The sequence below is a fragment of the Garra rufa genome, chromosome 3 (genome assembly GCF_049309525.1).
Source record: "Garra rufa chromosome 3, GarRuf1.0, whole genome shotgun sequence".
Taxonomy (NCBI): domain Eukaryota; kingdom Metazoa; phylum Chordata; class Actinopteri; order Cypriniformes; family Cyprinidae; genus Garra; species Garra rufa.
This window is the reverse complement of record NC_133363.1, coordinates 46,794,407-46,820,770: the sequence shown is the minus strand read 5'-3', so window position 1 is coordinate 46,820,770 and position 26,364 is coordinate 46,794,407. Positions and strand designations below refer to the sequence as shown.

The window sequence follows — 26,364 nt, the reverse complement described above, 5'->3', positions numbered from 1 at the left end:
GGACAGGCTCTAATGAAGTACAGTTAACTGCCATCTGTAAGAAGTGAATGGAATTATTGGTATGACTATGACACTGCAGGGATCAAATTGCACAGCCATCAGCTAGACTTCACTGAGATTCTTTAGTTTGCATTTTCATGAAAGATGCTACCAGTTTAGTGGTTTAAATGAATACAGACAGCTTAATATGCAAGAAAAGCAGCAGTAATGCTGTCAGGCAGCACTGCCAGGCAGCTTTGATAGAAATGGGCAAAAGGTTAAACACACTAAAAGTTGTTTGTTTATCAGGCAACAATGGAAACAGATGTAAGCCACTGTTTGTCCAAATTAGCTACTCTATTTCTGACCCTGTAGTTCCAAGCAATGTTGACTGAAAACAGAGACATGCTAGTTGTAATTATTTTATCAAAATAAGACGGATCATACAAAATGCATGTGATTTTTTATTTAGTACTGAACTGAATAAGATTTCACATAAAATACGTTTATATACAGTCCACAAGAGAAAATAATAGTTGTATTCATAAAAACAAAATTCTTTGGTTTTTCAGCATTTTTGTGTATTTAACCCTTTCCAACAATGACTGTATGATTTTGAGATCCATCTTTTTACACTGAGGACAACTGAGGGGCTCATATGCAACTATTACAGAAGGTTCAGACACTCACTGATGTTAAAGATCAGGGTAAAATTGACTTATTTTGGCAAAAAAAAAGAAAAAGAAAAATGTACACATCTTCATTCTGTTCAAAAGTTTACACCCCTCATAAAAATCATAGTCATTGTTGAAAAGGGTTCAGATACACAAAAAAGCTGAAAGACCAACGAATTTGTGGGATCTGAAGGATTTTTTTTAACTCTTCAGGACAAAAAAGGGACTCATGAACAACTATCACAAAAAAAAAAAAAAAAAAATCAGCTAACAACACAGTATTAAGAATAAAGTGTATGTAAACTTTTGAATGGGGTCATTTTTATAAATTCAACTAATAATTTCTCTTTTGGGCTATATGTAAATGTCTTTTATGTGAAATATCTTATTCAACTCAGTACTAAATGAAAAAATAACATGCATTTTGTATGATTCCTCTTATTTTGGTAAAATAATTAACATTATTGACCTCTATGTATAGGCTATATATAGGTAAAGTGTTTTCTGACTATTTAAATATTTATATTATTAATTACTCATTCTGTTTTGTTTTTACACATTAAATAGATTATGAAGTAATGCACAGCTTAAAAATGTAGCTACATGTACGATCATCAGTTGATATTATTACGATTTAGTAAATTTATACATTTTGTGTGATGAAATAGTAAGTTATGTTAGGACGCTTTTAAATAGTCTCCTCGTGACAGAAACGTTAAGGTTTAACGGCATGCTTTGAGAACGAGCCTGTTATTCGACCGTCCTTATCAAAAATACAACTCCCTAAATTCCTTGCAGTACACGATTTGACAAGTAGCCAATGGGCGCCGTGACCGCTGTCACGTGACTCGGGCTGAGCGCTTCCTGCGGCGGTGCAAAACAGACTGGCGATCTGAGGAACGGAGAATTGCAGTTTCTGGGTAAGTAAAGGCATTTGCAAAGCCAATATTTCTCGGGTCGCACGTTATGACTTCTCGGCGAGGGTCTGGTCTCTATTTAGGGCTGCTTCGAGCGGACTCCGGGGTAAATGTAGCACTTGAGAGCTGTCGTAGAGATAGGCCCGAGCTATTTCCTGGTCACAGTCCTGTGCTGGAATACATTCACAGTGTAAAAGCTCTCACGAAATCGCTAGAAGTTATAAAAGTGGACTTTTTGGACACTCGAGAAGCTTGTTTTGATGTGTATGTCGTTAGCTGTCATTGTGTATGAATGGAAGTGGGTATGTGTACATATGGGCCAGATTAATACTGCCCATAATTTTCCATCACATCATCACATCATCACATAAGTTAGTGAAAGTGTGTAGCTACTTTTGTCGTGGTTGATCCGGGCATTCAAAGCCTCAGGGTGAGAGTTTTTGAAGTATGAGAGTTTTAAAGTAAACTTGCCTTGACAGATTGATTTCATTCCTCTCTTTTATCTCTGAGTTGTAAGTCATTTTCTTTATAGGCAGGGGAAGAAGGCTGTAAATGTGCACCGTCATGTAAGCGCCACAACAGTCCTATCATCATTATAAATAACTCTCTCTCTCTCTCTCTCTCTCTCTCTCTCTCTCTCTCTCTCTCTCTCTCTCACCCAGGCTGGTGCTGTAATCATTTACATGTCTGTCTCTGACCGCTAACCTCATTTGTCATTCCCTCAGGTGTCCATTTGAATCTCAGAGCTTCATGTTTGCCTCATAGTGACTCAGAGATCTGACCTTGTTGTGTTTTCAACATCACAGTTCATGACAAAAGTGTAAATTTAGGTTAAATAGTGATCTTAGGCTCTGAGGTGCTCTTGTGGCATGTTTAAGTTGTTGGTTGGCTTTTTAAAGTTTGTTAAACAAATAATATTTATTATGATGTAATTTATGTTAATATTATAATTTACATTTTAGACAAATAATTGCTATTGAAACAATTCATGTCCAGACGATTATGGCATTACACAATCAAAATCAATTTAATCAAGTAAAGGCTTGTCAACATATCTGTCTCACAATGCATCACTTGACAGGATGTTCAATACCTTTCGCAGGGGTGGTGTTGCTGTTTATTCACAATGTTTCATATTTCTCTCTCACTTCCACTCTGGCACATTTGTGGTAGTTTCTGAAAAAGAATATGAATATGACTGTAAAAACAGCAACTGTGCTTCTTGTGAACATTAGGGATCGTGGAAAATGAACCGTTTGAATTGCGTATCAATTGGATCTGTAGGCTCAGGTTTTCACGTGACCAGCATCATTTTCCAACCGTATTCATAATTGCTGCCTTTGGTTATAAACTTGTTTTTTTGCCTTACAGCTTGAAATATTTGTCTGTTTGTATTGTATATTGGTTTTGTGAAGTCTTATGATTTGCACTACCAGTCAAAGGTTTTTGAACAGTAAGATTTTAATTTTTCTTTTTTAAAGAAGTCTCTTCTGCTCACCAAGCCTGCATTTATTTGATCCAATATACAGCAAAAACATTAAAATTGTGAAATATTTTTACTGTTTAAAAAAAAGTTTTCTATTTTAATATATTTTAAAATGTATAAATATAATTTAAAATTCTGATTTCATCAGAATTTTTAGCATCATTACTCCAGTTACATGATCCTTCAGAAATCATTGTAATATTCTGATTTGCTGCTCAGAAAACATGTATTATTATTATTATTATTATTATTATTATTATTATTATAATTATGTTAAAATGGCTAAGGAGAATTCTTTCAGGTTTTTTGATGAATAAAATGTTTAGAAGAACAGCATTTATCTGAAAAATAAATCTTTTGAAACATTCCAAATGTTTTTATCATAATTTTTGATCAATTTAAAGCATCTTTGTTAAATAAAAGTATTAATTTCCATAATTTCTCCCCCCCCCCCCCCACTACACTGACTCCAAGTTTTTGAATGGTATAGTGTATAATGTTGCAAAAGCTTTTTATTTCAGATAAATGCTGATCTTTGGGTCTTTCTATTCATCAAAGAATCCTGAAAAAAATGTACTCAACTGTTGATCAACATTGAACAATATCAAACATTGATAATAATAATAATAGAAAATGTTTCTTGAACAGCAAATCAGCATATTAGAATGATTTCTGAAGAACCACCCGTGACATTGAAGACTGGAGCAATGATGCTGAAAATTTAGCTTTGATCACAGGAATATATTTTTACAATATATTCATGTAGAAAGCAGTTATTTTAAATAGTACAAATATTTAACAATTTGACTGCTTTTGCTGTATTTTGGATCAAATAAATGCATTTGATGAGCATCTAAAACATTAAAATCTTACTGTTCAAAACCTTTTGACTGGTAGTGTACATTGTACCATGGTTATAGTTATTAAAATTGTTATTGATAATTAATACCATAGTTAATCATTGACTTACATATTGTTCAAAAGTTTGGGCAAGAATGCATTAAATTGATCAAAAGTGACAGTAAACACAGTTATAATGTTAGAAAAGGTTTCTGTTTCAAATAAATGCTGTTTTTTTTTAACTTTATATTCACCAAAGAATCTTGAAATAAAAATGATCACTTTTTTCACAGACATTGTAAATAGCACAATATTATCAATATTGGTAATGGTAATAATAAGAAATCTTATTTGAGCACAGAATAAACATATTAAAATGATTTCTAAAGGATCATGATTCTGAAGAGTAAACTAATTGCTGCTGAAAATTCAGCAAATTTTAAAAACATGTATTTAAATAGAAATAATTATTTAGAAATAGAAATATTTATAATAGAAATATTAATAATAGAAATATTATTTAAATTGTAGTAGTATTTCATAATGTATAATAATGTATTTGTGATTAATTAAATGTAGCCTGGGTGAATATAAGAGACTTTTTTTTTTAAATATTACAGAACTTTTGAATGATAGTGTAGAAACTTTGAAAATCAGTTTGAATTTGTTAAAAATTACTTTTTACCATTATTGTCCAGCAAAAGCATGTTTTTGAATTTGTAGCTGGCATAGAGTTTCTCATTTTAAAAATGCAGATGTTAGATATAAATATATATCTTATGGTGAGCAGACTAAAATTGTAGACAGGACTCTGAACTACTGGCCAGCAGAAAAAAAAAAATCTTTATTGTTAAGCTGAAAGAAAAATGACATGTCTCTTGTGGAGGTGGAAGAAGCAAACCCAGTGATGGCCTCGGCTCCTATAGCACCTTACAACTCCAGTCCTCTGGGGAACAGCTCCAGCCCAAACGTGAGTGAAGTCTGCGTGCAGACATGCTGTAATTGTGCTGTCCTCCTGTCCTTTGACTGTAACAGAATCTTTCTCATTTTTCCCCCCTTTGCTTTACAAACTACATTATCCTGTAAGTGTGCAATGCTGTTGTAGGAGGGTTAGACTTTCGTTTTCTGCATGAATTAATAATGCACTTCACTGGTATCAATAGAGCTGCCCTTTGCTCTGCTTTCCTATAGTATTAAGCAGCCATATAGATGCTATAGAAGAGGCATATCCTGCATGTTCTTCTTTTATTGGCATCACTTATTTTACATTAGAATTATTCTAAACGTTTTCAAGACCACAAAGAGTATTAGCACTTATAATTTGTCACACTCCCGGACTATAACCAAACTGCTGAAAAAGCAAATGGTGAAAATATATGGGCCATTCTACTGAGCTGGTGCAAACTGCTGTCCCACAACCACACATTTAAAAAGCATTTAAGTATTCAAATCTTAGATGTTTATTTACAATAATGTTTAAAATATCAGTAAGCCTAATATATGTAAAATCATCATTTATTGAGTACTTTATAATTGTAAGGTGGCTGTCCCTAACCCTAACCCTGTATTTTTTTTTCCATTTCCAATCTTTTTGATTCTTTGAAATAGTGAAGTTCAAAAAAAAAATTATATATATATATTAGGGATGTAACGGTATTGTAAATACCGTCATACCGCAATAACAAATTTTTTCGATACTACCGTGGTCGGATGACTCGATAAAACAATAGGTCTTCTGAGAAAAGTTTGCTCAGGAGAATGGAGCGAACGGGAGGTAGCGGGAACTACATTTCCCATCAGCCCAGGCGTGGCCATCATCCTTTGCGGTCTGTTGTCGCTACAGGCTGTAGCAGCAAGGAAAAGAAATGGAAATGGTCGAACCTGCTCCGTCTGCAGTGCGTATGCGTCACGTATTCTTTTCAGCACCCATGTTAACGGATTAGAGCGTTCACACTGCACGCGGTTGCTCTCCGGCAGTACGTCCTAGAAGCGGTGCCTTTGCAGCAGTGCAGCGATCGTTTCGGCACCGAGTCTATTTTTTGCTGCGCTGTATGCGCTGAATTAATGTTACAGTGAGTTGCTCGCTGTAAAAATTAACATGGATTGACACGGAAATGTACCATAAATGCATATAAATTTCACAGTCAACACGTGGCTTTTTGGCTAGGTTTAAAATAAGGTGCAGTTTTAAAGAGGCTAAACTAGGCAACATAATAGATGCACTTGTCCAGGTAGAAAAGTTCTTTAAAGGATTGTTTTTAATAAAGATTTAATGCGAAAGAAAGGCATGAGAGCCTACTGCACTGCAAAAAAAAAATGCTTTTCTTATTAGAATTTTGTCTTGTTTCCAGCCAAAATATCTAAGAATTCTTAAATCAAGAAGGATTTTCTAGACAAGTAAAAATTATTGTCTTGTTTTTAGTAAAAACAAGTCAAAATTAAGCGAGTTTTTGTTTAAAACAAGCTAAATAATCTGCCAATGGGGTAAGAAAAAAAATCTTATTTCAAGCAGACAACTAGATTCAGACAACTCATTCAGCTAAACTGATTTGACTGTTTTTTACATGCTTTAATAATTTTTTTTGTTACTAAGATTGAAATATTTAAGTTTCTGTTTCAAAGTTTACAGATAGATGGCTAATTTGTATGCCATTGATATGTTCAGTGTTCATGTAAACTGTTTAATAAACACTTCTGGCACTTTTTTCGAGTCTCTTCATTAGTTTTGTTTTTCCTGTAAATGATTCAATAAATATCGTACCGTGTCATTCATACCGAGGTATTACCGTACCGTGAAGTTTTGATACCGTTACATCCCTAATATATATATATATATATATATATATATATATATATATATATATATATTCATATATTCTTTGTAAATTAAATTATAAAACTTTATGTAAAAAAATAAAAATAAAATTGTCTGGCATTTTTCATGTCACTACCGAAACAGTGCATGCTTTAGTCCGGGACTGATTTTATACACCCCTAAATTTATGATCTGAAAATATTCCTGTGTCCCTCTCTCTCAGAGCTACAAGGTGTGAGTAGATAGGCCCCATCATTTTGAGGTAAATGTGTTCAAAAGTCTGAAAAATCTGTGTACATTTAAGGAACGTCACTACCGAACACCTTTTTTCGGCAAATTAGGCACACTTTTTTAACATTTAGTTTTTATACGTGTACCACTGTTCAGAACTGTGTTAGCAACCCTAAAATTCTCACTACAGAAACATTTTGTGGTGTTTTGATAGTGACATCTTTGTTTTTTGGGTGTTATCCCATAAAATTGTCACTACCGAAACAGTCACGGCAGAAAGATGCCATCATTGTTTCAGTAGTGACAAAAGGGGAACACATAATCCTTTAATTGGGGCAAATGAACAAAATTGTTGTACATTTATGCACATTTTTTGTATTTTAGTATGTTTTACTAGTGTTTTAGTATGCAAGTTAACTAAGTGTCACTACCGAAAATGTGCAGTCACAACCGAAACATGGGATGTTTTGTCAAACATAAAGTATACTGAATTATCAGCTAAGATGTTATGATAGTTTTTGGTTCAATGTATATTCAAACTAATAAATTCTTAACTTTGAAATCAGTATGATCAACTTTTTACCTTTTACAAAGAAAAATTGCATTCAAATCAGTACAAATCTCATAAATCACACTTGAAATATTGTTAAAAATGTAATTGGTATTTATTAACCACTGAAATAAATGTAATAGATTTTAATATATTATTAAAATTTAATAGAAATTTAGCAAATCTTAACAGGTCAATATAAATATATAAAATATTGTTACTGTGTTTCGGTAGTGACAAATTTGGAGAGAGGACAAATATTCCAAAACTTTCTGAAAATACAAAATGAGAATTAACTGCACAATTACTAGAAATGGATTATACAATTGGATTATACAGTTTGCATACATAGAATTTTTTGGGAAAAAGACACATTTTTAAAGACGTTTCCAACTCTGACTTTGGACCAGTTCTGTAAAAAGGCCCATATAGGATTCCATTTTTATTTCAGTTAGAATAGGGTTCATATACTTGTATATTTAATATAATATATTATTTAATATAATAAAAATAATGTAAAAAAAAAATTCTACATAGGGTCATGAAGTTAAAAAAGAAAGTTGATGTCCACGTTATTTGTCATCTATCCAGCTGACCTATTTTAAGACCAAAATGTGCACTTGGTCCAGCATAGCTATTCAGTACATTTATAGAGTGATTAATAATACACTTGCATGTTGCTAAATGTGTGAAAAATTGTGAACTTGTAAAAAAAGGGAACTTGTAATAGTGGTTAAAGCAAAATAGATAGTTTCCTTTCAAAGCAGAGCGCCCCTCCCTACATAAACACATGCATATGCAGTGTCTGGCTTGGCACATGTAACCTCTCTGGGCAGAGGGGATTCCAGGCAGACAGGGAGTTGGCACATCGCTAGGGCTTGAGCCAAGAGACTGCTGTTCCATACATATGTTTGTGGAGCTGTAACACCTGGCAGGTGATAGGCAGCAGAACCCGACTCTCCGTTTTTCCAGGGTCCCCGAGGACAGCTAGAGAGATTTTGTACAGAGAACCGTCCATCTGTCTCTGTGATTGCCTCTGTTTGTCTCTTTTATCTTAGCCACCCTCCTTTCTTTCCTTCGTTCTTTCTTTCTATGCAGAAATGACTATAACTAAGCCATTTGGGCTTGATTTCCCAGATGACTTTGAACAATTGCAGACGAATGTTGCAGAAAATACACGCTGTACCTTTAAGATGTCTTTAACGGTGTCTCTTTTAATCCTCTTACTAGTTGGCTGTTTTTTATTCTCCCCCTTCCTCAACTGTCCTTTTCTGTTTACCAAACTACCTCTTGTTTGTGTGAACCAGGTTAGTTTCCCAGCTAGGATCACTGTATGTGTGTGTGTGTATTTGGCTGCTCCATTTGTCATCTCGAGAACACGGGCTAGAGCATTACCCAGAAGCCCTTGCTTCACTCTGCCCACAGGGTTGCGACGTGCAAAACACTGAACAGCAGCAAAAGGCCGACAGAATAAACGACTACACGCAGCGAATGGCACTCTTAGCTCGCATTCCAGTTCACTAACCTTCAACTGGCAGCAGGAAAATAGCCCAGGGAAAGGCAATCTGGATCCCTGATCACACACAAACGCACACACAGCATCAGACTGGTGCTCACAGACAGAGGGTGAAAGAGGACAGGCTCCTCTTACTCTTCATTTTCCTCTCTAAAGTACTTCCTCTTACTTCCTGTCACTTTTTTCCCCCAGCATTTTTTTCCTTCTGATCAGATGTTACTGAGTAAAATCATGTCTGCTCTGAAATGTAGTGTATTAATGTTGTGAGTAGTGCTGAAACAGTTTTGATCAGCCTTATTTGAGAGCGTTTGTGTGCGTGTGAGGGATGCGCTCATGTCAACCCAATGTTCCTGCATGTGTTGACAGGCGTCCAGAGAGAGCCTGAAGATGGAGCCGCTGGCAGATGTTGCCATGCTGCCGGGAGAAGAGAGAGTGACCGGTGAGTGAGAGCATGTGTGTGTTTGTGGGCTCTTAGAATTAATCTGAGATCTCCATAAGCCTTGTGGTCATACTTGTATATTGTAAAATGTATTTTATTATTGACACTTTGTAATGATCAAATAACTTGCTAGTCCTAAAACTGTTGATTTAGGATGTTGATGAAGTAGTACTTAGGGCCCTGTGAAATCCGTTTAATTTTCTTCCAAAATTTAGTTTTATTTTTTCCAAATGCGACCCTGGACAGCAAAACCAGTCTTAAGTAGCATGGGTATATTTGTAGCAATAGCAAAAAATATATTGTATGGGTCAAAAGTATAGATTTTTCTTTTATGCCAAAAATCATTAGGATATTAAGTAAAGATCATGTTCCATGAAGATATTTAGTAAATTTCTTACTGTAAGTATATCAAAACTTAATTTTTGAATAGTAATATGCATTTGCTAAAAACTTCATTTGGACAACTTTAAAGGCGATTTTCTCTATATTTAGATTTTTTTGCACCCTCCGATTGCTAATTTTCAAATAGTTGTATTTCAGCCAAATATTGTCCTATCCTAGCAAACCATACATAAAAAAGCTTATTTATTCAGCTTTCAGATGATGTATGAACACATGTTTTTTTTTCTCATTTAAATTTTTTTTTTCTTTTTTTTTTCTAGACTCTGTTTTAATGGTTAAATCAAAAAACATTAATCAAAAACCGTGTCTAATTAATTGAAAACATGAGACATAATTTAACAGCAATTTAATAAAAGTTTACAGAAAATGAAATTAAGGCCCTATGAAATACAATTAATTTTTTTCTCAAAAATTAGTTTTTACCAAACTCTGTGTTAATGGATTCCATTTGAATTATCTCATTAAATTTGAATAACAAATAATCTCTAAATGATTGATTTTATAAAACAAATATATATATATATATATATATATTATTTTATTTATTTATTATTTATTAGATTCTTCTGGTAAATAAATTCTGGTAAATATTTTTTTCTGGTAAATATTACTTAAAAAATAATGTGTTTTACTAGTAGTACTTTCATTACATTAAAGGATTACTCCACTTCCAGAATAAAAATTTCCTGCTAATTTACTCACCCCCATGTCATCCAAGATATTCATGTCTATCTTTCTTCAGTCGCAAAGAAATTACATTTTTTGAGTAAAACATTCCACGATTTTTTTCCATATAGTGAACTTCAGTGGTGCTCAACTGATTTAAGGTTAAAAATGCAGTTTCAATGCTTGTCTTGTCTAGCTCTGCGATGTGCATGCATACTCTGTGCACTCCAGTTCAAGACAGTTAGGGTATTTCAAAAAACTCCCCCTCCAACTTCAAAATCATCCTACATTGCTGTTTTACCTTTTTTTGTAAAGGGCATTTAACCTTTTTTTAAGTTTTATATTGCATTTGATATGACGATAGTTTTTCTCAAAATAAACATTGAAATGCTCATGAACTGTCTCTCAGAGCCGTTCTAGAGATGTTTATGTATGTACATATTGAGGCGGCAAAGGCTGAAAAAAATAGTCAAAAGTACTATTCATATCTTAGCTACTTAACTTTAAAGCACACAGTTTCACACAAACATTTTAAGACAGATTTTATGGGATAAAATAAATGTTGAGCTTTATTTTTATTTCCTACTCTCTTTTACTCAGATAAAGAGATCATCTACATCTGCCCCTTCAATGCTGCAGTCAAAGGGAAGGTCTTCATCACCAACTACAGACTCTACTTCAAGAACACTGACTCAGTAAGAGCAACTTTCATTTTCATTTCCCAAAATGCAGCGCATTAGTTCTCTTTGGGTTCAGGCACAGTCATTCTGAGGCCATGTCAGGTGCTCCTTTAAAACCATCTTATCCGTTTTCTTCTGTCATTTAGTCTTTCCTTCTCAGTTTTCCCTTTAAAGGCTTGTTTGCACATTCTTTATTTTGGATCAAATTTTAGTGTCCACTTTTAGTTAAAGCACACATTTGTTAGTCTGTAGAACACGAGAAAGGAGAAGGATATGAGAGGACAGGAAGAAGGAGGGATTTCATATCACATCATATCAGAGAAAGGCTTTCATCTGGTTTCTGGCTCTGTCCTTGGTTGGCACATGGTAGCGGACACCTGCAGCCTTGTTTTGTGGACGTTTTGACCGTTGCTGGGGTCCGTTGCCATGATCTGTCATCCTGGCAAAGTGAAAGAAAGAAAAAAAGTTGGAGGTACACAAAGTTGTGAAATTCATACAAGTGTTGATACCGTAATGGCAAACAAATCATTGACTTTTTATAGTTTTGAAAGCTTCGGTTTTAGATTGATGATCTAGTGACGTCACACAAATATGTTAGTGCACTGATAAAATGGAACCAAAGACTTTTTTAACAAACTTTCTGTGACATGCTTTGGCACTTATGTGTGTGAAATGTTTAATCTTTTAATAGAATTGCAAGGAACTGAAAGTGTCACTTCTGAGTTGTTTATAGTACATACATACGTGTAAGATTGTTGTTACTTCCTGTCTAAAGGAGACGCCGGTTACTCTGGACGTGCCCTTAGGTGTCATAAGCCGTGTTGAGAAGATGGGCGGAGCCTCCAGTCGAGGAGAAAACTCCTACGGGCTTGAAATCACCTGCAAGGTAGTGCTAGAAATTCACATCGTCATACTGCATGTGTAGTATCACATAGTGTTTAATACCCACTAGCTCCAAATATATATTTCTATACATGTTTGTACTTTCATGTGTTTTTTAGATCACTTAATTACAGCATCTGCTTTGAATGCAAACCACTATATTATGAATATGTGACAGGTTAGGTAAGAGCAGAGCTAGCATCCCCTTTTTGTCTGATATTGTTAAATCATTTTGTGTTTGTGTGTGTATCAGGACATGAGGAACCTGCGATTTGCTCTGAAGCAAGAAGGCCATAGTCGAAGAGACATCTTTGAGATTCTTTTCAAATATGCTTTCCCATTGTCTCATGGAATGGTCAGTGTTTGGTGTTCACCTTTATTCTCTAATGCAAATTTTTGGATTCATTATGAAATTACTTCAAACTAAATGAATCACTTCTATGCATTGCGCATTGCGATTTAAGTGTTGTTTCAACATTTCAGCATTTCACAATCAGCTTTCATCAGAAAACAAGAATGCAAGACATAGTGGTTTAACTTTTCTGTGTTTGACTTTCACAGCAACTCTTTGCCTTTCTGAGTCAGGAGAAGTATGAGGAGAATGGCTGGAACGTTTATGAGCCCATGGACGAGTACAGGAGACAGGTGAGGACCAGATGTCAGGACTTGTGCTTGTTCAACCTGCTCACACTCTTTCCATTCATGTGCAAATATAATGTAATTGTTAATGTAGTTGCATAAAATACTGCACAGTGTACTTTTATTAAAGATTATGTGGTGTTTTTCTGTTTTGATTGTCAGGGTTTACCCAATAGTGAGTGGAGGGTGACTTTCATCAATAAGAGCTACGAGCTGTGCGACACCTATCCCACATTTCTTGTTGTTCCATACAAGGCCACAGAGGAAGATCTTAGAAGAGTCGCTACCTTTCGCTCCCGTTGCCGCATCCCGGTGAGTTATTTCACAGATGACCAGTATGAAAGGCCAGAATCATTGTGTAATTACTCTCGGAAGGTCATATTTAAGCTTCTGCTGTATAAAGTAGGTTGTTTAGTGGAAAAGTTTGGAGAGTGTTAGTTAAATTTTTTGCACACAAATAAGCAAGCAATCCATTTCAGATTTACGAAATAGTATATATACCTTCACTTTTTTACTGTGGTATGTGGTTGGGTATTTGTATATGCCTGCATGATGATAATGACAGAGATGCACTGATTTAAAAATTCTGTCCAATGCAATTAGCCAATACATGTTTTTGTGTTATGGCGAATAACCAATACATACCTAATATTAAAATGATAGTTCATCCTAAAATGAAAATTCTGTCATTACTCACCCTCATGTGGTTCCAAACCCGTGAGGCTTTTGTTCGTCTTCGGAACACAAATGAAGACATTTTTGATGAAATATGAGAGCCTTTTGACCCTGCATAGACACCAATGCAACCAAAAACCATTCTCAGGTCCTGAAAGGTAGTAAGGACATTGTTAAAATAGTCCATCAGACTTCAGTGGTTCAACCTTAATGTTATGAAACTGAGAATACTTTTAGTGTGCAAAGAAAACAAAACTAATGACTTTATTCAATATTTTCTTATCTTCTGAGTCGCATTCATGACAGTACCACAACGTATGTGGGTGCATTCCTCTGATTGCGAACGAGGGGCAGCACATCTGGGTTCTACATCAAAATGCAGACTCCTGCGTCAGCAGCACCACATGCAAACAAAATTTTTGAATAAAGTCGTTATTTTTGTTTTCTTTGTGCACAAAAAGTATTCTCATAGCTTCAAAAAATTGGTTGAACCACTAACGTCATTGGACTTTTTTAACGATGATCTTACTACCTTTCTTTGCCTGGAATGAGGTAGTTGCGTTGATGTCTATGCAGGGTCAGAAAGCTTCCGAATTTCATCAAAAATATCTTAATTTGTGTCCCGAAGATGAAGAAAAGGTCTTACAGGTTTCGAATGACATGAGGGTAGGGCTGCAACGATTCGTCGACATTGTCGACAAAAATCGATAATAGAAATAGTCGACAATGAATTTCATTGTCGATGTTGTCGCCAGACATGTTTTCTCCGACCGAGTGAGGCATCTCTCTGCCGAGAGTCGCACATAGGCATTAGCTTCTATGCTGAGCGATAACATACAGAAATGGCGGCGTCCAATGCACTGAATGCAGCAGCTGCGCGTACCAAAACACGCCCGTTTCACACATACTCCGTCGGCAGTGCGTATTTTTTTTCCACACCCATGTTAACGGATTACAACGTTCACAATGTACGGACTGTAAACGCGTTCTGTGTGAGCGCAAAACGAGTCCGTGCTGCTTCTGCACCGCATACGTAACGCACACGGACTGTAGACGCAATGCAGACTGAGTATGTATGAAACAGGAGTAAAGTTTGGGAGCATTTTAGCCTGCTACGGCGAATAAAAAGATTACCTGCATGGTTTGTAAAGCAGTCCTTGTGCATCACGGCAGCACCTCTGTGATGCACGAACATTTAAAGAGAAAGCACGTCGGACAGTTGAATGAAACAGAGTTTGGCTGGCCTCGGTAAGATTTAAATAACATGGAAGCCAATACGTTTTGTTTTGGATACATGTTTGTTTACGGTATTATTGCTGCTGATGTGCCTGCCCCTGGTTTACAGGAAGAAAATGTTTACTTGATTTTAATTTATTTTTTCTTATAAAACAAATGTGCCTGTCCTTTAAAAAGATTATAGAGTTTCTTAATTTATGCATTTATGTCTGTACTGACCGATTACTGTGCCTAAATGGTTTTAGACAGGGCATTTTTATTTACTTTTAGTATGAATTGGCCTATCAGCAGCAAAGTTCAATAAAATATGCATTTTTCATTGAAGTACCCCCTTCTTTCTTGTATTTACTATAATTTTCCACATAATTAAAGCAATCTCATGCTAAATTTGAGAAAAATTGAATAATTATCCGATTAGTCGACTAATCGTTTCAATAGTCGGTGACTAGTCGACTATTAAAATAGTCGTTAGTTGCAGCCCTACATGAGGGTAAGTAATTAATGACAGAATTTTGGGGTGTGCTTGCCTGTAAAATTATGTGCTATTTTGTCTAAATATATCAAAAATAAAATTCTAAACACTACAATCAGAAAATTTAAAGTGGCTTTATGCGTAACAATATTTTAATGCACAGTATGAAAAATTGATGTTCATTTTGAGATCTGCTAAGATAACAATAATGAATAAAACTGTTTTAAAAAAATTAACATAAAAATAATAATGGAAAACAAGCTTGCACTAATAAATATGGACGATATATATATCCAATTTCGAATATATATCCAATATAATAATAAAAAAAGAAAATGGCTAATACTGGATTACCTAGATAATAAAGCTTTCTTTTGTTCTGCTCATTTTCAGTTTCAACAGTGTGTTTTAAATGATTGTTAAGAGAGGGATGCAACAATATCAAACTCTCATGATACGATAATATCTCAGTATGAAGTCCACAATACAATGTTTATTGCGATATTTAAAAAAAAAACAAATAAAGACAAAAATTAAAATTGTACATTTTAAAGTTAAATCATTATATCTAATTCACTTTAATTTTGACTTTTCAAAATGAAGAGCTCCAACCCATGTTCTTAACTCAACCTTCTTTTTATTTGTGGTGTAGTGTCTCAGTCTAAATTACATTCACACTGGTGTTTTAGGAAGCCAAACAAATTAGAATATGATAATAAATAACAACAACAACAACACTTTTATATTATTGTTATTCCTATGACAGTAATAGCAATATATTGTAAAACAATTGCACTGTAAAATAAAGGAATATTGTTTTTGCTTTACAGTAGGGAAATTACAATACTACTTTCCTAATTTCTACATTTGAAAGAGATTTTTTGAATGCCTTTTTGCCAGGAAGACCTATCGTTTCATATAGTCATATGACCATGTTGATATCGTGATACCAAGATATTACCATTACATCGCTAGTTGATGACTTTACCTTCCATATTGGTGATGTGTTTCCTTCCCCTCTCAGGTGTTGTCGTGGTTCCATAAAGAGAACCATGCTGTGATCACGCGGTGTAGCCAGCCATTGGTGGGAATGAGCGGCAAGCGCAACAAAGATGATGAACGTTATTTGGACCAAATTCGTGAGGCCAATGGTACCACCAAACTCACCATCTATGACGCCAGGCCTAATGTCAATGCTGTGGCAAACAAGGTAAGATTTCAGATGGTTACTAATAAGTGGAGCTTAGTGTCAGAGATTCAAATTCATCTCCAAGACGTTCTTGAGAGTTTTTGAATATGAAAACCCTTTTTGTTTACCTCATATCTAACTTATGGCCTTATCCACTGAAGGTATGGGCTGGTTTCTGTTTTCCAGTCAATCTTGGACTCTTGGTTTGTGTTAGACAAACAAAACTGTTTGCTTTTGCACGAGTATGTTTCATTTTTGCGTGTTGCCAAACTAATTAAAGGCAAAACCAACCACAAAATGGTCCCAGAAGCAGACCGCTGTGCTGCTTGGATGTGAAAGCTATGCTACGCTGAACACTGCTGACAGAGCATTTTGAAATGGCATTATTGATCCAATAATTTTTTCTTGCACAATGTGTTTAGGTACATGAAGTGTGAAAGCAAGTGTGCAGAATTTCTCTACCTGATCACATATCTTAACCTGTACACTTCTCACCTCTTACCCTTCAGGCCACAGGAGGGGGTTATGAGGGTGACGATGCATATCAGAACGCTGAGCTTGTCTTTCTGGACATCCATAATATCCATGTCATGAGGGAGTCATTGAAAAAGTTAAAGGACATTGTCTACCCTAATGTGGAGGAGTCTCATTGGCTCTCCAGCCTGGAGTCCACCCACTGGCTAGAGCATATTAAGGTTTGTTGTTGTTGTTGTTTTTTCACACGTACCAGTATGTATTATAAAATTTAACATGCTGTAATGTAACTATCTTCCTTCCTGCTCTAGCTGGTGCTATCAGGAGCCATCCAGGTGGCTGATAAAGTGTCTTCTGGGAGCTCTGTGGTGGTGCACTGCAGTGACGGCTGGGACCGCACAGCTCAGCTCACCTCTCTGGCCATGCTGATGCTGGATTCATACTACAGGACTCTCAGGGGCTTCCAGGTGCTGCTGGAGAAGGAATGGATCAGCTTCGGACACAAGTTCGCCTCAGTGAGTTCCAACTGAGTTTACCAAGTCTTGTGTAACCACATATTTAGTGATGGACTTTGAGTTCTGTCAGCCATGTTATCAGGGTGGATGCTTTGATAGAGTTGATAAAGCATATTTAAGGGTAATGAGTGTATTAGCTTTTGTTTTATGTAAACGAAAAAAAAAGAATCGTTATCTCTTGTTATTTACTTTACACTGTGTGTGTGTGTGTGTGTGTGTGTGTGTGTGTGTGTGTGTGTGTGTGTGTGTAGAGAATCGGCCATGGAGACAAGAACCATGCAGATCAGGACAGGTCACCTATCTTTGTGCAATTTATTGACTGCGTGTGGCAAATGACTAAACAGGTATGGATCTAATTTTCTAACCATGTAAACTGTCATATTTCTCCAAAATATTCTGTAAAACACAAAAAGAGGTAAATGAGCTGAGCTGCTGTTTAATCATTGTGGATGTTGATTTACATTGTGAATATATCAGCATCCACAGCATCGACCTTCATGTGACATTCCCAATTGTGGTGATTCTGATAAAAATGACTGGTGATTGGAACCTACGGCATTCAACATCATTGAAATCAAACCTGGCACAAACTAGGGGTTGACCGATTACTGGCCTGGCTATCGGTGCCTTAAACACTTTTATGTTGCGTTAACGTGAGACTCTTATCGGGCGATAAAAAAAATATCGCCGTTAATCTATTCTCAAAGTTGGGTTGGGAGCTGGTCTGTACTACGCAAGCTATGATGACTTTCACCCTGATATTTTAGCGCGGATGTATACCTAGCCGAATTGCACTGTAGGGGGCGAGAACGAGTCTTCGAACCTGTGTGTATGCCTACTGTGAAATTACCACATCAAACGAGACGTGCTAACATGGAGGCAGCTATGAAGCCGCCGGGTTTGCTTCAGGGCAGGGGCGTTGCTAGACCCTTTTTACTGGGGCACGTGCGTGAGTTATAATTTACTTTGATAATCCCGAAATAAAGACATTAAACTATATGCAACAACTGAATTGATGCTTCTAAAAGCAACACAGTTTAACCGAAGACTACTATGCACGCAGATATCCATGTCCGTGCGCGTCTGTGTATTTAACTGCAACACGCACGTCGCGCAGCCTTTTACGCAGAAGTACATGCAGTATAGGAATAGTTGGTTACACAAGTTTGTATAGTTAATTGTGTTGTAAATGCAATTGTCAAACAGTTTGTGATGCATTTTGGAAACAGGAGATGAGCCCCTGGTCAAATTGCCACCTGGCTTGAGAAACCCGTTCTCAAATACTTACTTTTAGGGATGCACCGATCCGGATCGGCCGATCCACTTGCGCGTTTTGTCAATAAAGCCGGTTCTGTAATCAGCGGTAAATGCCGTCAGGTGAGTGATTTCACGTTGAGCCATATATACTACACACAGCCGTTGTTCACAGACAAGATGCGCAAATCCATGTTCATTATCAGTGTGAATGTGCGCAGCTCGTCGGTAAACAACGGCTGTGTGTAGTATATATGGCTCAACGTGAAATCACACACCTGATGGCATTTACCGCTGATTACAGAACCGGCTTTACTGACAAAACGCGCAAGCAAGATCGGCCGATCCGGATCGGTGCATCCCTACTTACTTTTAGTCATTATTTGGGTAGCACACATATTCTGAATGCCTTGGGCAGATTAAAAAAAATAATCTATGCCAACCACTAATATATATATATATATATATATATATTTATAGTCTACTTGATCTGTAATAATCTGTATCGGCATCAGCCCTGAAAAAGTGTTTCATGAAACTGTCTCGGGACACTTTTAGCTGCCACTGGATCAATCCCTCTTATGATTTTGGCACAAAAACTGCCCAGTAATCATTGGATGTGCTTTGAAAAGTCAGTGGTAAACTGAACCTTTCAACAATTTATGAGTGCAACCTGGTGTTGATGTTAACACTGGGTTTGATGTAGGGTTTGACCGACTATTGGTGCCGATATTAAGTCATTTTCAAAACCGATTTGCCAGTTAAAATAATTTCAAAACATTTAAAAGTTTTTGCCAGTGCTCTTGTTATTCTTAATTTTATAACCGATATTTTGAAACCTATATACATATATATAGAAGGAGGGTTTTTTTAACACAGAAAACAGCGTCTCAGCATCTCTTTTTGTGTACAGCAAAAGAAACTAAATCCATTTTTTTGAATGTGTGTTGTAAAATCATTTTATCCTGCTAATTAGAGTGTAATGCTTTAATGCAAGTAAATCTCTAACTTTTATCCCTCTCCCACATCTGCAGTTCCCAACAGCGTTTGAGTTTAATGAACGTCTTCTGGTGGTAATCTTGGATCACCTTTACAGCTGCCGCTTTGGCACTTTCCTCTACAACTGTGAGAGTGTCCGCGACAGCAATGTAAGAAAAAACACATGTCACAAAGAGTTGGTGTGTAGGTGATATTAAGGCACATTAGTTTCCTTTTCACCATGCTTTTCATGTTTTTTCTATCTATTTTGTTAAGAATGATTACAAATTGATTGACTTGAGTTGAATTTATATGAATTCAGAATGTCTTAATAGTTGTTTATTTTGTCATTGTTTGATTAAAACAACTAGATATTGAATTTCAAATTATAAATGTGAACCTGGACCACAAAACCGTAGTCTTAAATAGCACAGGTATATTTGTAGCAATAGCCAAAAATACATTGTATGAGTCAAAATGATTTATTTTCTATTTATGCCAAAAATCATTAGGATATTAAGTAAAGATCATGTTCTATGAAGATATTTTGTAAGTATACTCCTGTAAATATGTCAAAACCTAATTTTTGAATAGTAATATGCATTAAGAACTTTTTACAATTTTAAAGTTGATTTCCTCAACATTTTGATTTGTTTGCATCCTCAGATTCCTGATTTTCAAATAGTTGTATATTGGCCAAATATTGTCCTATCCTAACAAACATCAATGGAAAGCTTATTTATTCAGCTTTCAGATGATGTATAAATCTCAATTTAAAAAACTGACCCTTAAGTGGTTCGAGGTCACAAATGTGGTCTTACTTTTAGACCTCACTGTATGTCAGTCTATAATTATCACATGCATTCTGGAAACAGGCTAGATCTATTAATATGTGCTCCACTCTACCTGTCTTTCTTTACCTTTATCACCCCGTTGTCTCTGAATCTCTGAAATCCAATCTTCCTCACTGCTTATTGGAGGCCAGTTGTCATCAGTGGGATATATTGGCCTTTCCTTGCTTTCTCTCACACGCACACATTGCTTTTTATTTCTCTCTGCGCTCATTGTGTGAAGTAGAGCATGAGTAAAAGGGATGCTTCACTGACTCTCAGTCGGAGTAGAATGCACTTTGGGGAGATGAAACATTCATTCTGGTGGCCCTCTAGAGCCGTCCACCGCAACAACAATGTTAGGGAACAAAGTCCCACTTTACATCTACTGCTAACCAAAGCATTCAACACCTTACCTGCTGTATGACCAATACATTCAACTGATTTTTGGTACGAATATATTAAATCATCTGTACTTTAGTTCAAAAGACATATTAGAAGGAGCAAGAGACTGAAGTAACAGCTTTCCTATCACAGGAATTAATCACATTTTAAAATAAATGTGACCCTAGACTACAAAACCAGTTGTTTTAAATTGGGATTTATACATCATCCAAAGGCTGAATAAAGAAGCTTTCTATTGATTTATTGTTTGCTAGGATAGGACTATATTTAAAATCTGGAATCTGAGGGTGCAAAAAACTAAATCTAAATATCGAGAAAATTGAAAAAGTCCCTAGCAATGCATATTACTAATAAAAAAATTGTTTTTGATATATTTACAGTAGGAAATTTACAAAATATCTTCATGGAACATGATCTTTACTTAATATCCTAATGATTTTTAAAAGAAAAATCAATTATTTTGACCCATACAATGTATTTTTGGCTATTGCTACAAATATACCTGTGCGACTTAAGACTGGTTTTGTGGTCCATGGTCATATTATCATAGAAAATTGAATTCTAATAATATTTCACAACATTACCATGTTTACTGTACTTTTGATCAAATGAATGCTGTCTTTGTGAGCATAAGAGACTTCTTTTAAAAACACTTACAAATCTTAATTATTTAAAACTTTTAACTAGCTGTGTATGACGTAAGTGATTGTTTACCCAAAAATCACCCATTCTTGTTTCATTCCAAACCTGTAAGACCCTCATTCATCTTCTGAACACAAATTAAGATATTTTTAATTAAAACTTAGAGCTTACTGATCCTGCGTAGACAGCAACTGTATTGCTGTAGCTTTATAAAACTAATCATTTTGAAACATTTAAATCGGGCAGGGTTAACCTAAGGTCTTCCAGGTTTGGAATGACATGAGAGTGAGTAATTTATTCACATTTATGGGTGAACTATTCCTTTAAGTTTCACTTTAAAGGATAACTGTTGCCAAAATGCAACCTGGGCTTTTTTTTTTCTACTGTAAACGAGACAAACTTATATCTAAAAGCATAATTACGACAAACAAGCCGTTTATGAGATTGACTGTGATTTAGTTTTGTGGTCAATGGCCGGTGAATGGGAATACTAGGGGCATACATTTGAGCGCATCAAAATCGATATTTTTACAACACTAAGAAGGCTCGACACACCATGACACTTTGCTCGAAGTATCGCCTGGGTCTCTACACATGAACTCGAGCATTGAGAACATTGTGTACACACAGTTTACTAAAAAGAAAGGTTTTGAACAACTCACTTTCACTGTTTGAGTTTCCGCTCACGGCCGTCTTGCCAGTCCAGAGGTATCGATCTCCGATTGCGAGGATGGATAGCTCCTAAAGCATATTTCCATATAAATGCACGGCTAATTCGTTGTTTTGTCGCAAGTGAAAAACAATATTAAACTTCTACTTGTAAAAAGAGCCTCATATAAGCCTAATATTTCGTCCTATGGAGTCCATTCATTCGCATTCAGAGATCGACACTTCTTGATTGGCAAGACGGCTGCGAGCGGAAACCCAGTGTAAGTGAGTTGTTCAAAACCTTTCTTTTTAGTAAACTCTGTGTACACAAACAATGTTCTCAATGCTCGAGTTCATGTGTAGAGACAGGCGATACTTCGAGCAAAGTTTCATGGTGTGTCGAGCCTTCTTAGTGTTGTAAAAATATTGATTTTGATGCGCTCAAATGTATGCCCCTAGTATTCCCATTCACCGGCCATTAACCACAAAACTAAATCACGGTCAATCTCAAAAACGTCTCGTTTGTCATAATTATGCTTTTAGACATAAGTTTGTCTCGTTTACAGTAAAAAAAAAACAGCCCAGGTTGCATTTTGGCAACAGTTATCCTTTAAATAACTGTTAAAAATGCTGACTTTCTGTTTTTCTGTTCTTTTTTTTTTATCCATTTTGTCTCACTAGAATGTTCGGGGGAAGACGGTGTCTCTGTGGTCTTTTGTCAACAGTGACACATCCTTGTACATAAACCCCTTCTACACGCCAGAGTCCAGTCGTGTGCTTTACCCTGTAGCCAGCATGCGCCACCTAGAGCTTTGGGTGACCTATTACATCAGGTGGAACCCTCGCATACAACACCAGGTACCATCATACATTCACAATCACGTTATAGTTTCTATAGCATTTTGTATAGTGATAAGTCTTTTTAGTGTATATACAAGCAGATATTTGTAGGGCGAAAAAAGCAGGTGCATCTTATAGTGGGTGTTTTTGCCTCTGGGTGGGATTGAGTGTTTATGTATGTATGTGTGTGTGTGTCTGCACATCCGATTCAGTGGTGCAGAAAATCCTCTCTCTCCAGTTTAATTACGTCCTGACTGGCACTGCAGTGAACTGTCACTCAGAATGTCCTTATCACCACACACACACACACACACACACACACACACACACACAGATACACACACATGCATTCTGTTACAGAGGTTTTGCAGAAGCAGCTCCAGCATTGGAATAAATAAGCGTTTACCACATTTGTCATAACAAAGATTAATGCTGTTTACCATTTACATATTAAATGCTACAAAAACATTAGAGCTGTCAAACATTCTAATGTAATGTGTACATACCATAGTGGCACGTTTAAGTATTAAACAGAACATTCCTATATAGATGAATACAAAATGCTTGACTTACGACTAGTATTCCAGTGTCCTATTTATAAAAATGTTTATCAGATTGGTTTGCTTTGTTTGAAGTCAAAGAGTTTTTTTGCTGCCCTCTGGTGGCGATTCCATCAAGTTGTCACTTCACACATGTGCATGTTTGTTTATCTGTGCATATCAGCAACAGAGTCCAGTGGAGCAGCGCTATAAGGAGCTACTGGCGTTGAGGGATCAGTACCTGAAGAAACTAGAGGAGCTGAAGCTCTCAGACTCCGCCCCATCCTCCACCCACTTGACGAACAGCTCCACCCCCAACGCTGCCACGCCCAATCAGCACATCACACACTTACAGACACCGTTTTGATCCCACCCGCAAACTGTTACAGCGTTTGGACATTTGTACATAGCAATAGTGATAATTACGGTAACACGAGTAGTAGTGATGTCGATGATAACGAGTAACAAAACAATTATGCAATAAACCACAGTACGGCCTTCATCACGCAAAAAACGTTAAACGAAAAGAGAAGCCTTAAAGCGACAGTGCTGTTTTTTCATGCCGCATACCATGTACGGAATTACGTGTGTGTATCCCAGACGCCTCTTGGATACTGTTTGGAATGGTCAGGTGATGACTGAAAGCGATTGAAGAGTCGGACTGACGTATGTGATTTATGTATGGCATTATGTGTGTTATTAGGGTTCTAAAGTGTTTAGATGTGAGTGAAGAACATTTCTGAATGTTGAGCACTAGTAAGAGGGCATGCTGGTCTGCATGGTGTCCAGTCAATCTAGTATCAAGCAGGGTCCTCAACCTTTGGTAGAGCAATCGTTTCATTAGTATACCGCTTAACTGCTTGACAAACTCAAATGGCTGACCTCGAAAGGTAAAGGAAGCGGATGTGTTGTCTAAATGTCTTACTTTTTCCTCTGTAAATGTCATTCGATGCTCAGACGAGTGTATGATATGGAGGTAAAATGTTAACAGTAGCTTGTTAAACAGAACCAGGGTTTTTTTTTTTTTTTTTAAGTGAGCGACGCGGATACCTTTTCGGTGCCTTTACTCATATCTGAGGTTTTCAGGTGTATATTTTATAGAGAAACGTTAAAGGTAATGTTTTTTCTTTATGGCAGCATCAGTGGTAGAATAGACTGATTTCCATTCACTGTGCGTTTGTGCGCCAGGTTGTTTCCAGGTCTGGAGTTGAACAATTTGAAGCCCTATGTGTTAGTGGCTTTCGGTTGTACCCCGTAAAATGACGCGCAGTTGCCACGGAAAGCAAGTATTTTGTTTCTGATGGAGCTGACAGTATTGCTCCCAACGAGACCGTAGCATAGTGTGCAAAGTCTTTTGGGTAGGACGGGGTGGCGGTGCGATTGAGCTGTCCCAAATTCAGCCTTTTCCTGAGGAAGAGAGCGAGCGGTAACTGACACGGGGTGGTAGAGGAGGGCTACGGTGAGCCATTGCTCAAGCTGCCTCGGAAAACCGAACTTCTAAAGACTTTGGCCTCAATGAGGATATGAAGTTTCAACTATAGTGTGTGAAGAGACAAACAAGTTCAATAAACAAACAAACCATTTGCGGTTGGTTGTTTTTAGGGGGGAGAAAAAGACAGAAATCTATTTTTTATTTTGTACAAGTACCAGAACTATGTAATTACCTCAAACAAAAACCTATTTTACTGTTGAAAGTTCTATTGTTGTAAAATATAATTATTTTATTCAGTGTAAAATTTGACAGTTTTATAAAAAGGAAAGTAATTAGAAAAAAATATTTTGGTTGGTTTCGGTAATTGTAGGTAATTTGTTGGACATCCTCTTACATGTATAATTTCTTTTCCTTTTTTTAATGGGCATTTAGGTTTTTGCTTTGTAACAGATCTAATTCTGTAGGGAATTCTTTTGTTCTCAATCCCATCGCATGAGATTGAGTGAAGGAAAGCTGCACTCTTTTTTTTTTTTTCCTGACATTATCTTAAGTTAGACATAATACTTTAGAGGGATCTATTTGTGTTTTGTATTCCCACATGTATCCTTTATTTGTTGGCCAGCTATTGTTCTGTACATAATGCTGATTAAATTAATTTAAAGAGTTCACAAGGAAAAGACTGTATGCTCGTTATTGTACTTCCATTCATTCTGATTGCATGACAGTGGGCTTTTTTTTAAGATTGCTTAAATTACTATTATATTCAGCATTTATAGCATATAAACCAATGCAATTGACTTTTTTGTCTAGAGTGACTGATCACCTTTTAAAAGGTGTTATTCAAGACCTGCAAGCTTGCATGACTGCAATGAAACTACATACTCTAAGCACCAAAATTGATCTACTATCACAATGATATGAAAACACCATAATTATACAGATGATTTTCAAACAATCTAATAGAGGGTTTGCACTTATGTCATGGTTTGGTCAGTTACCCAGATGCACGGCCATATTGGCGATACTAACAAAACAACATGTACTACTGAATGCATTGTTCTGCTAGTTTATGCTGAAACTGCATATAGAGAAGGACTTAGTAAGCAGGAAAGGACACAATATGTTGATAAACTCAAGTTAATAGGTTGTAAAGATACATACAATATTTGTTTTGTAGTAACGTTTGGCAGTCTATAGTTTTTTTCTGGTCCGAACGATTAGTACATAGGCGGCTGCATATATGGAAAAAAAACACCTAACCCTAAAAAAATTCTAACAAAAGGTTTCTCAGCAGTTTTTTGTAGTATAAGGTGTCCTTAATAACATACTAAAAGTTTACCAAAGTTTGACCACTAGAAAGGTGTCATTTTCAAGATGGCGTCCAAGTTGGGCAGAAAACCCTTAAAATATCCTAACTCCTCAATTATTTGACCTAACCAAGTACTCTTGGTGTCTAACCCCATATTTTCTGGGTCTATGAATCCATTGGACTCGTCTAAATTGCACAGACATGATTACA

The 26,364-nt window shown here is 36.2% G+C and overlaps 1 protein-coding gene across 2 annotated transcripts; it reads left to right on the top strand.

Annotated features, from left to right (window-relative positions):
* Positions 1-1,505: 1,505 nt before the first annotated feature.
* mtm1 (myotubularin 1) lies at positions 1,506-25,516 on the top strand. 2 transcript variants are annotated; one of them, XM_073836264.1, is made up of 15 exons: positions 1,506-1,573; positions 4,783-4,866; positions 9,375-9,447; positions 11,116-11,210; positions 11,971-12,081; positions 12,331-12,432; positions 12,639-12,722; positions 12,879-13,028; positions 16,124-16,309; positions 16,798-16,983; positions 17,074-17,277; positions 17,529-17,621; positions 19,566-19,679; positions 22,716-22,892; positions 23,598-25,516. In XM_073836264.1, the coding sequence occupies exons 2-15, from the start codon at positions 4,804-4,806 to the stop codon at positions 23,778-23,780; spliced, it is 1,821 nt and encodes a 606-aa protein (XP_073692365.1). In that variant the 5' UTR covers positions 1,506-1,573; positions 4,783-4,803; the 3' UTR covers positions 23,781-25,516. The 2 variants fall into 2 exon arrangements, with proteins under 2 accessions (XP_073692365.1, XP_073692366.1); XM_073836265.1 differs by lacking the exon at positions 4,783-4,866.
* The last annotated feature ends 848 nt before the right edge of the window (positions 25,517-26,364 follow it).